Source organism: Cebus imitator, unplaced genomic scaffold, assembly GCF_001604975.1.
Source record: "Cebus imitator isolate Cc_AM_T3 unplaced genomic scaffold, Cebus_imitator-1.0 Scaffold441, whole genome shotgun sequence".
NCBI classification, from domain to species: Eukaryota; Metazoa; Chordata; class Mammalia; order Primates; family Cebidae; genus Cebus; species Cebus imitator.
Window position 1 is genome coordinate 168,557 of NW_016107756.1, and position 11,480 is coordinate 180,036.

The following is an 11,480-nucleotide window of genomic DNA, read 5'->3' on the forward strand; positions in this document are numbered from 1 at the left end:
CCTCTCTTCCTTCCAGAAGGTACAGGTCTGTCAAGGTGTGAAAGCGGAGTGTTCAGTATTGCACCTCATCTCTCAGTCACAGTGTTCCCATTCCTGTCCTGGAAAGATGGAGTTTTGCTTAAGTTCTTAGGACCCAGACAGAGCGAAACTTTCCCTAAGGGCACACAAAAATGGCTCTATTTAATGTGGAGACAGCACTAAGCCTGAAACCCGGGGCATTCTCTGGTGTTCTTAGTGTTTCCAAGTGAAGTCAAACAACTTTCCACAAAGGTTTGCCACAGAGGCCTCCCAAACTGGAGGGGCAGAACTATTGAGAACTCGACAGGCTTCAGAATCAAAGATGAGGCCAAGCAGCAGAGTCCTGACCCGCTGAGGGCAGGGGAAGCATGTGGGGGCAGCTGGGAGAGGCCGTCAGAGGTCCGCCATGGCCTTGTGATCGGTCACAGAACCATGCACTTGGATGGCTGTGTGCGTCCCCTCTCCACTGATCGTAGTTACTTCTTTCCGTCTGCTACAAAATGCACGTAACCACAGACCAGGTCGTGCAAGCCAATCTGGCAAATTCAGCATGTCGAGGGCTTCAGGTAACTTTCGTGCACACCCAAGTCTGAAGGTCCACGGCTGTCCTGAATCCTGGTGTCGCCTTCCTGCCCGCAAAAAGAGGGAAAAACTCAACCAGCAGCAGGCCAGGCACAGAAAGGGATGAAACATGAGTGTGTGACCTTCCTGACACCCATACAAGACTTTGGCACAAAGCCAGGCCACGGCTCTGGCCCCTGACTCGGACCAGGGACGCCCCCCATGCAGGCTGGTCAGCCCTGGCTGTTCTCCCTCCTGCCACCTTCTGTTTGGCTGCTTGTGTCAATCAAAGGAAAATCAGCCAGTTTTCAGAAGAAAATGTAGCTTTATTATGACATAGGAGAGACTACAAAGCATTAGGGGAGGAGGAGAAGGAATTACACAGGGCCTCAAAATGAGAGGGGAAAGGAAAGTAACATCTTGGTAAATAAAGTTTCCAACCACGGCACAGTCATTAGAATTTTTTTCTTAATTTTTATTTTCAAACTTACAGTAAACAAGTCACTTAAATTGTCAAAAGAACAGCAATTTTACACAAGGAAAAGCACACACACCAAGGCAAAATACAACAGCACTCGGGTCTATAGGTTGCAGGGGTGCTGGTGCCGGAGGGAACGTCCAGGGAGGTTCCAGTGCCCACCAGGGAGCCCAGGTCCACAGAGGGCCCCGGGGCTGGAGGGAGGCCGCCCACACTCCCAGCCCATCACCTGCCTCAAAGCACTCCCTTCAGACATCTGAAGAGGGAAAGCCCATTTGTCTTCCTGTGAAGCAGTAAAAGGACAGCCAGCATCTCCAAAATGCGGGCTATTTTAAATACACTGGTGTGAATGGGTTTTTTTTTGGGGGGTGGGGGGTCACCCTGGGGGTCCCTTAGGGGTCAGATCCACTTTGTCACAATTTACACCTACATGGGGCGATTACTAGGCAATGGGAGAACAGGTTTCCTGAATTTCACAGCCAGATCAGAAGCTAAAGGGAGAGATTCCTGAATCCAACTTGCAAATATTTTGTTCTGACAAAGTAAATTCACAAGAGCACATCAAACACAAGACCTAATGCAGGTGGCAGTGCCCAGGGCCGCCGCCTGCCTCCAGGGAGCAGCTCTTCGGCAACAGGTAATGGGGTAATTGCTTAGAACAGCAACGCCACAGTGAATGGGGGATAACTTGGATACAAAAGTTGAGAATAATGCCCGCCAAGAATGCAGGTGGCCAGGTCTCTTCCCAGATCTAATGTTCTCAGAACAACCGCCACCTCTGAATGCAAGTGCAGACAGAAGAGGGGCGGGAGGGGAGGCAGGGCCTGGCCAACCACAGGCAGCTGCCAGAAAGGCCCAAGGCCCATGCTACTGCCTTCCACACTCTGCAAGACGCCGCCATAAACCAGGGTGTCCCCAGGTGGCAAGCCTTCAGGAAGGCACTGCCCGGCTAACAATCCCGTGGGCCAACGTCAGTCAACTCTCCTTTCCGTTAGATTTGTTCCCGATTAAAAGATAGCTCATCCTCAAAGGAGATCATCAAAGCATTGTCACCCAGACAACTTGGTCACGTGGGGCCATTTCTAAAATCTCGGCCCATCTCTGTTTCTCTGACAATTCATTTGATAAAACATGCTTCCACATGAATAAACGCGGAACGACAACAGAAAATGAGCACGTGTGTGAGAAATCGAATCCCCAAGGCTTCTGCCATACATGATGGAAACTGCACCCCCAAGACTTCTGCCGCATGATGGTTCTGTGGGGTGTGATCGCCAAGTCCTGCGTTCTCATGTTTTCTACACTGAGCAGTGAGTAGCTACTCAGCTGCCACTGTCACTGCCCCTCCCCACCCAACCGGCTAAGGAACATTTTTAAGCAGTTAAAAAGAAAATCTAAGTTTCTTGACATGGAACATTATATGCAATTCAGATTTCTGTGTCTACAAGTTGTACTGGTCACAGCCACACTTCTGTGTATTTATGGCAGAGACCGTACAGCCCACAGGGCCAGAGGGCTCACGACCCGGCTGTCTACGAAAACATCTGCCCACCTGAGACAGGATCCCACTCTCTGCAGGACTGAAGAGCCCTCAGTTCAGATGCAGCTAGGGCTCCCGGAACAAGCACAGTTTGAGATATGGTTGCTTCAAAAACCGTAAAGTATTATTTTACCTCCCCCTTGTTCCTAGTTTGTAATTTCCCAGTGGACAAATGGACAAAGCAGTGGTTTAAATTTGAATACACAGATACATGCAAGATATCTTACAAGGAACAACGCACATCCTCCAACTTCCTCCCTTGGCTCTGCAGACAAGTTCAATCACGATGTCATTTTACCCCACCACACCCAGAAGTACACCAGACGTAAAGCAGAGGCTGATAAGACAAAGGCCCTAGGAGAAAGCACGCCAGCTTCGCGAGCAACACTCTTGGATGCCACGTGGCGGGAGCCAGGCCACGGGACAGAGGGCAGACGAAGAAGCAAGCACGAGGGAGGGAACCGATCAGACACCAGCAGAGGCTGGACTGACTCCAGACTGAGATGACAGACACACGGCGTGAGCTGCAGCACGACTCAACACTGCGCTCACTGCCAGCCACCCGCAGACACCACGGCGCCCAGACGAGCCAGGCACACCGGGCGGGCAACAACATAAACAGCACCAATTAAAAAGCAAGACTCGCTCTCAAGACCAAAGGAGAAGTTACCTAGCCTTCCGTATAAACTCAGTAATTCATTCACTTTACTAGTGTTACATTTATGAAATTCACCTTTGTGGAAAAAGGAAAGGGAGAGGGGTAAGAAAACTCCTGTTTCTAGAAAACTGTGGGACGCTTCCTCGTGCAGCTTGTTGCTAAGTTACCTGCGGAACAGACACGCTTGAAAACCCAACACAGTGTCCTTCATTCTGAAGCTCTGGGGCTGCTTCACAGCCGCTGAGAAAAATGGAGGTGAGGAGTTCCACACTCTCCGTATCTTAACACGAAAACATGAACAGAAAGGCATCTGCAAGGCCCTCTGGCCCACACACTACACCTGTGTGTCTTCAGCTTACTGCTTTAACGGACCCATAATCTTATGGCAGGCAGGGGACTTTCCACACGGAGTGCTAGGCAGCGCTAGGCGGCGGTCACTCCGTGCTGAGGCCCCCGTTGGAGCCCCATATTATGAGCACAGGATACTATGACGGGTGCACGCTGCTCCCCCCACCCAGAGCACACCCCTCATCTCATCCATCTTCATGTAGCTCCGGGAGCCCCTCCGTCCACGTGGTCCATCTCGAACCCAGGGGTCCCAGGTGCAGAGGGGCCACTGCTGCATGGGAGGTGGTGTCACCAGGCCGGGGAGGCAGGGGTTGGGGTTGGGGGGCAGGGAGGATCACTTTGTGAGGCTTGCCAATTCGTTGCCTTTGTTTTTCTGACCAGCTGCGGATAAGGCTACTCGTATTCCAGGAACTGTTTGTGATAGAACAGCAAGTAACTGCGGAGGAAGAGAGAGGGAGGATGCTCACATCTAGCTCCTCAGACAGGGAGCCAGAACGGCCCGCCCTACATGCGCGCACGCGTGTTCTGCACGGCTCAAGGCCTGATTGCATGGGTTTGGCTTTTCAGGCCCGAGGAAGAAAGAGTGCTTTGGTGGCTGATGGCACTGACCCCGCCATCACCGCAGCCTGACCACCACTCCCACCTGCCATGAGGTCACCCACTGCCTTACCCAATCGCCCACAGACTCTCCCACACTCCTGACAGTCCCACCCTTGTGCGGAGCCCACTGCTTTTAAGCGGGTCCAGCCCAGATCCATCTTGTCGCCCCGAAGGCTGTCCTTTATCCCACAGATTCTTCCAAATAAAACCTCTCAAGAGGGCTTCCGTGTGGCTCAGAATGTAAAGTGCAAAGCCCTCAAGGAGTTGATGGCAGCTGGGGTCCCCTTGACCCCTGGAGGGTCAACAGGTTTCTATGCCATGAAGGAATGAAACTGGCAAGGAGAGGAGCTGATAAAGAACTTATGTGGGCCAGGCGTGGTGGCTCACACCTGTAATCCCAGCACTTTGGGGGGCCGAGGCAGGTGGATTGCCTGAGGTCAGGAGTTTGAGATGAGCCTGGCCAACATGGCAAAAGCCCATCTCTACTAAAATACAAACTTAGCCAGGCGTGGTGGCACATGCCTGTAATCCCAGCTACTTGGGAGGTTGAGGCAGGAGAATCGCTTGAACCCGGGAGGCGGAGGTTGCAGTGAGCCGAGACTGCGCCATTGTACTCCAGCCTGGGCAACAAGAGCGAAACTCTATCTCAAAAAAATTTAAAAAATAATTAAAAAAAGAACTGATGTGTTCAGTTCACACAGTTAAAAAACAAGTGCCCTCGAGTTCTCTGCGCTAAGGGAACACCCCCAGAGAGCGCCTTTGCTCAGGCACCTCTCCTCCCACGTGAGTGCCCATGGAGGCTGGCATGCTATTCAGAACAGGTCTCACTACTTCGGCAAATGAAGGTCAACACCTTCAGACTGGTTCTAGGCTCAGACGTGGGCTGGTCTCAGCTATACCGAAGAGGAAGCAGCGCGACCACCACACGGCCTTCCTCCCACCCCATGGGACGCACCCTTCACTGTCCAGCACGTCCTTGATGCTGGCCTTGGTGATGATGGCATCGTCACACTTGAACCACTGGTCTTTGTGCTGCCGAATAAAGCTGGTGTAGTGGCCGCTCTCCAAGGTCCCTTGATGGTTAACAACAGCAAACAGGGAATACCTAGTGCAGGAGAAGAGAGGAGAGGGGGGTGCAGCTGACTCCACGCCGTCACTCGAGGTCTTCATCATTAGAAGCCAGGCTGCCCGCGCAGGGAGCGGGAGGCCTGTGAGCCTGGCTGTTACCCCCTGGGCCTCAAGCTGAGGCTGCAGGGACTAAGGGAGCCTGGTCATGCCCTTTGGCTCTAGCCCAGGTCCAGCCACTTCCTGGATCCATATCTCACAGGCGTGGTGACTCAGTCAGCAGTGGAGACACTGGAACATCCTACTAGCCTTTCATTCTTTCTACAACCTCAAGGCTAGAAGAATGGACACCAAGCTTTCCAGATGGAACCTTCCTCCTGCCAGAGGCCAGGAGTAGAGCTGGACTCCTCCAACAGGAGGGAGCATTTGTGGCACCACATAAAATGGCCTTTCCTAGTGGGGCAGTGGGCAGCCAGGCAGGAAGCAGGTTGGTGGCAGGAGATCTGCTGGTGCCCTAGAAGCAGACAGGGGCCCACCCCCAGCTCTCGGCCAGAGGCCCCGGACACCCACACCGCTGAGCACCACTTACTTGTTGTCGTTGTTGAGGCTGTCCGTGGGCTGCTGGTACTGTCCGTTCATCCTGCTCTCTTTGCTGTAACAAACAACGGCAGGATTCAGCATCATTACAATCACCAGGCCCAGAGACACAAGGCTCTCATGAAACCAACACTTATCCAGGCCTGACCGAGCAGACGCGGCGCTGGGGGGCGCTTTATGCTGCAGGGAGAAATCTCCCCACGTTTCGTGAGGACACTGACGCTCGAGTTGTCAAGTCCCCTGCCTGAGAGCACACCCAGGTCCTGGGGCCATCTGGCCTGACCCCTGGTTCTTCCAAGGTGGGTCCTGAATGGGCCCGGTGATGGGAGCTGGATCTGGATGAATGTGAGTTTGGTTTGTGACACAGCAGGCGGTGAAGGCGCTCTTCCTCCCACACATAACGGGTTAGCTTGAAAAGGGTAAGCTGAATCCATTCCACAACCTAGGCAGCTGCCTCCTCAAAAGGACAAAGATCGCTGCTCATTATTTCAAGACGGGCACCTCTCCTGGCCAGACGGGGGAGGAGCAGCTGGGAACAGGAAGCATGTGCGCCATTTACTGCATTTTCCCACAGTGTGTTTGGCAGGAAACACCCAAGATCTCTGAAACTCTGACCTCAGCAACAGCACTGCCACGCCCCTCAGTAAGTGACCATCATGGTCAGATTGACAATACCGAGCTCTGACTCTGGTGGTCTTGTTTTATTCAGGAGATCATCTGTGTGCCACAGGGATGGAACAGCCACGAGAAAGGACACCAGGGGCCAGGCGCAGTGGCTCACACCTGTAATCCCAGCACTTTGGGAGGCCAAGGCAGGAGGATCACAAGATCAGGAGTTCAAGACCAGCCTGGTCAAGATGGTGAAACCCCATCTCTACTAAAATATAACAAAAATTAGCTGGGTGTGGTGGGGTGCACCTGTAACCCCCACTGCTTGGGAGTCTGAGGCAGGAAAATTGCTTGAACCAGCGAGGCGGAGGTTGCAGTGAGCCGAGATCACGCCACGGCACTCCAGCCTGGAAGACAGAGTGCGACTCCGTCTCAAAAAAAAAAACCACAAAAAAAACACCAGGAAGAGGCCGATTACCAAAAGGCAACACGATTTCCATGGTGCTGGGGCTGCAAAAAATAACACCCTGCAAATAACAACATCCACGTCTCAACCCTCAGAACCTGATTCTGGAAGCTCATCTGGGAAACCGGACTTTGCAGAGACTCAAGGTCAGGATGTTGAGAATGACATCCTCCTGGACGGTCTGCCTGGGCCCTAACTCCAACAACCTCTGTCGTGACAGAGAAACAGAGGGAGACAGGCCACAGACTCAGGGGAACCAGCCCTGTGACCAGGAAGCCGGGGGAGTGGCACGGCCACAGAAGGAACACGTGGAACCACTGGCAGCTGGAGGCGGTGAGGAATGGAACCCCCCAGACCCTAGTAGGAATGTGAGGTCCTACCCACCTTGATTTCACATTTCCAACCTCTAGAACTGTGAGGAAATTAATTTTAATCCGCCAAGTTTTTGGTCATTTGTCACAGAGCCACAATAAATTCCTATGTGTCTCATGCATTGAACAGCCTGGTATTCTGGAGGGTTAAATTCCAAGTGGCCCATAATATGCAGATTTGAAAAGGAAAATGCAGTCTACAACTGCAAAGCCAGCTGTGCCTATCTGTACTTCACCCTCTGTTCCAGGAAGTAAAGCGTTACCTTCCCATTGTGATCCCGCCTTGAGGAATCTGCCCGTTTGAAAGTGGACTGAGAATTGTTAGAGAAACATTCAAAGCAAAAACAAGGTGTCTGACAAAGAACAACTCATTAATGTGTGCCGTATCTTAAGATAGGTTTTGGGAAGGTGGGGTTTATATTAATATAAACAGTCATCTTTTTTTTTTTTCCCCAGAGCCGGAGTCTCCCTCTGTCACCAGGCTGGAGTGCAGTGGTGCGATCTCGACTCACTGCAACCTCTGCCTCCCAGGTTCTAGCTGGGACTACAGGCGTGCGCCACCATGCCCAGCTAATTTTTGTATTTTTAGTAGAGACGGGGTTTCGCCATGTTGGCCCAGATGGTCTCGATATCTTGATCTCGTGATCTGCTCCCCTTGGCCTTCCGAAGTGCTGGGATTCCAGGCATGAGCCACTGCGCCCGGACAACAGGCATCTGACAGGAGTTCCAAGCGGGATTCCTGTCCTGATAGGATCACACACCCTCTGGACACAGAATGGGCCAACACCCCCACCTACCTGGAGGCCATGAAAGGGGTCATGTCCAGCTCCAGGGGGAAGGAGACATACGTGGTGATCTTCCTCCGCAACTTGGCTGAATGTTCAAATCGCTGCGGAAATAGGAAAGGGGCAGAGGGAAGAGGAAAGAAGACCAGAAACGTCACTGGAAGCTTCAGGGGCTTCTTGCGATGACAGGTGGCTATGAATCTCTTCATATTTTATTGAATTGCCTTGTGGCTACATCTAGAATTAGATTCAAATAACAATGGTAATCCATACAAGTCTTCATTTACAGAGTTCAAGTCAAGTCTTCAAATGACCAGCGTGTTCAGTACCCAGAGTACAAAAAGTAATCTCGCAGCAAACCCAGCAGAGCACAGAAAACAAAACAAAGATCCATGACCTGCGACAGAAAAAACCAACCGACTGTTCCTTTCACCGACAGACAGTCCTTCGCCTAATCAGGAGTTACCCATTTCCGCCAGCAAGCTAGGAATGGGTGCGTTCCATGTTTAAAGGGTGGTCAAATGAAACAAAGAACATGCAACAGAGAACCGTATGCTCGCACGCAGCCTGTGGAGCCTGACAGCTTCACCATCTGGGCCTTTAGACAAAGAGCTGGCCAACTCCTGGACCAGACTGAATCCTGAGGGCCTTTGTCTTCAAATAAAAGAAAAACAGAAAACCTGAGGAGGGAGAAGCTAGAGGAATTTGCGTAGAAAAACTTCACAAGGCTCTGCTCCCCAAGAAAAGCTAACTCACATCCTACTTTCACTGTGAAGCCACTCATTCTGTTTACCGCGGCACAGACAAAAGGACAATTCACAGACAGAACGTCCTCCATTCCTCAGTGTTCTTGCTGGCTTGCTGTAATGATAGAACATGTAACTGCACAGGAAACCAAAAGGCTGAGGGCCGTACTGTGGACTGAAAATTGAGCCTGCCACTCGAGTCGGCTTTCTGGAAAACTCACTTTGAGATGAAAACAGGCTACAATGGGCAGTTTCTTCATGGTGAGCTGCTTCGTGGACTCCTGGTAGCTGTGGCACCCGCTACATTTGATCTTGGCGCTGCTGCCCAAGTGCTCTGGTCTGGTGAATCTGCAGGCGTTTAAAAAAGACAGGAGCAGTAAGGGAAACGTAAGAGACAGAAAAAAAGAGGAGAAAGGTATTTTGTCTCTTTCAATGGGTTGATTTCCCTACCAAAAACACACACAATACGACTAAAAATGAAAATGAAAAAGACAGACAATGTTGTCCACCTTTGCTGCCTATCTCTCTTTAAAGAATATGTATCCTAAATACTGTGTTCCCAGGAAAGGCCTGAGGAAATGGTAATAATTTCTAACTACTACATGATCCAGCAGTTGAATCTGAGCCAGAAAAATGAAAACTAATGTTCACACAAAAACTGTCCACAAATGTCTACCAGAATGTTACTCATCAGAGTCACAAAACTGGAAACAACCCCTTTCTTCCCATGGGTGAATAATTAAAGAAACTGTGGAACACTGTACTGAGTGGAACAAGAGTCAGCAGCAAAAAAGGAAAGAACCACTGATCGATCCCAAGCCACACCCTGGATGCATCCCCAGAAAATCACGATGCGTGAGAAAAGCCAATCTCAAAGGTTCCCTGTTGCAGGATTCGGCTGATGTGACAGTCTGGAATTGTAAGGCGTATGCAAATGGAGGAGTCCTGGGTTACTGGGGTTACAAATGGGGTAATAAGGAAGGAGGCCATGCTGGGTACTTTCTGCATAAACATCTGAATCATGGCAAGGGCATTGCACCACAGTGCTAAGGAGGTCACCATCAGGGGACCTGGGTAGAGGGTAGCTAATGGCTTCTTACTGCATCTCAACGTAAGCAGTTTCATGCAGACAGGCAAGACGTCTGGGAAAGGTAATTTCCCGACGGTGCAGAGGCAGGAGTAGGCGGGCTGCGTCAGAAGTGTGTCTGGCACAGGTGGCAGCTGCCACCAAAAAAACCTGTGGAACAGACGATTCAACAAAGCGCATGCCAAATTTTAAAACTGAAACACTAGCAAAAAAAAAAAAAAAAATCCATCTTTTCACAACCAGGCATGGAAAGCCCTCGTTGATGTTCTGGAAATTCTGCCATCTCACCTAGGGCAAGAAGAGGGGGCCTCTGGGCAAAGCTGCATCTGTTTCATTGGTAGCTTTGTGATCTGCTCTCCAAAGGACTCGACAAGGAGCTTTTGCTTAACACAAAGTGTGGAAGGGTGCACTCCACCTCTCCCCCTTCCTGGAACCAGACCCATGCCATGTAACCGCTACCAACACAGGCTTCCTACACGCTGCAGTGTGTGAAGCGTAGTCTCTTCCTCACGCACGGTCTGCTGTTTTGGCAAAGCTTTCATTTTATTGTAATTTATGATTAAATTTAATTTAGTTGCAAAGACTTTCTTAAAAAAGGTTTTGGTTTCCATTGCTTATTTGCTAGTTTTCCGAATTTAAAAATGTGATACCCAATTTTATTATGCGGACTTACAAGTGTAACAAAGCTGATGCTTTCAAAATTCTAAACATTCAAACTTTCAGCAGGGCACAGTGGCTCACGTCTACAATACCAGCATTTTGGGAGGCTAAGGTGCGAGGACCACTTGAGCTCAGGAGTTCAAGACCAGCCTGAGCAACATGACAAGACTCTGTCTCTACAAAAAAAGAAAAACGACCAGGCACAGTGGCTCACGCTTGTAATCCCAGTACTTTGGGAGACTGAGGCAGCTGGATCACCTGAGGTCAGGAGTTCGAGACTATCCTGGCCAACATGGTGAAACCCATCTCTACTAAAAATACAAAAATTAGCCAGGCATGGTAGCGGGCACCTGCAATCCCAGCTAGTTGGGAGGCTGACGCAGAACTGCTTGAACCCAGGAGGTGGAGGCTGCAGTGAGCTGAGATCGTGCCACTGCACTCCAGCCTGGATGACACAGCAAGACTCGCTCTCCAAAAAAAAAAAAAAAAAAAAATCACAAAATCATCTGGGCATGGTGGCATGTACCTGTCGTCCCAACTACTCAGGAGGCCAAGGCAGGAGACCGAGGCTGAGCCGAGATGGAGGCTGCAGTGAGCTATGATGGCACCACTGCACTCCAGCCTGCGTGACAGAGCAAGACTCTATCTCAAACAATTAAATAAACATGCAACTTTGGTCCTGCTGACTATGCAGCCAGACAGAAACCAAAAGATTGTACCTCCTCTAAGGAATACGTCCCCTCAACAAGGATTCTCCTGTGTTACCTTTAATTGATGCAAATACAACAAAAAAAACACTTGACAAAGTTTAGGAAGGTTTTCTGCTGTCTTTACAATTGTACGCTACAGCTATTTAATACATTTAAAAAAAAAAAAAAAAAAAAAAAAAAA

At 50.4% G+C, this 11,480-nt stretch overlaps 1 protein-coding gene across 1 annotated transcript in view; it reads right to left on the reverse strand.

Annotated features, from left to right (window-relative positions):
- Positions 1-891: 891 nt before the first annotated feature.
- Positions 892-11,480, reverse strand: part of USP22 (ubiquitin specific peptidase 22) — a 44,681-nt gene continuing 34,092 nt past the window's right edge. The window contains exons 9-13 of the mRNA XM_017510553.2: positions 9,064-9,190; positions 8,109-8,200; positions 5,858-5,920; positions 5,159-5,308; positions 892-4,039 (exon numbers count right to left, since the gene is read on the reverse strand). Coding sequence (XP_017366042.1) covers positions 3,997-4,039; positions 5,159-5,308; positions 5,858-5,920; positions 8,109-8,200; positions 9,064-9,190 — 475 coding nt within the window. The 3' untranslated portion in view covers positions 892-3,996. The remainder of the gene's footprint in view (positions 4,040-5,158; positions 5,309-5,857; positions 5,921-8,108; positions 8,201-9,063; positions 9,191-11,480) is intronic.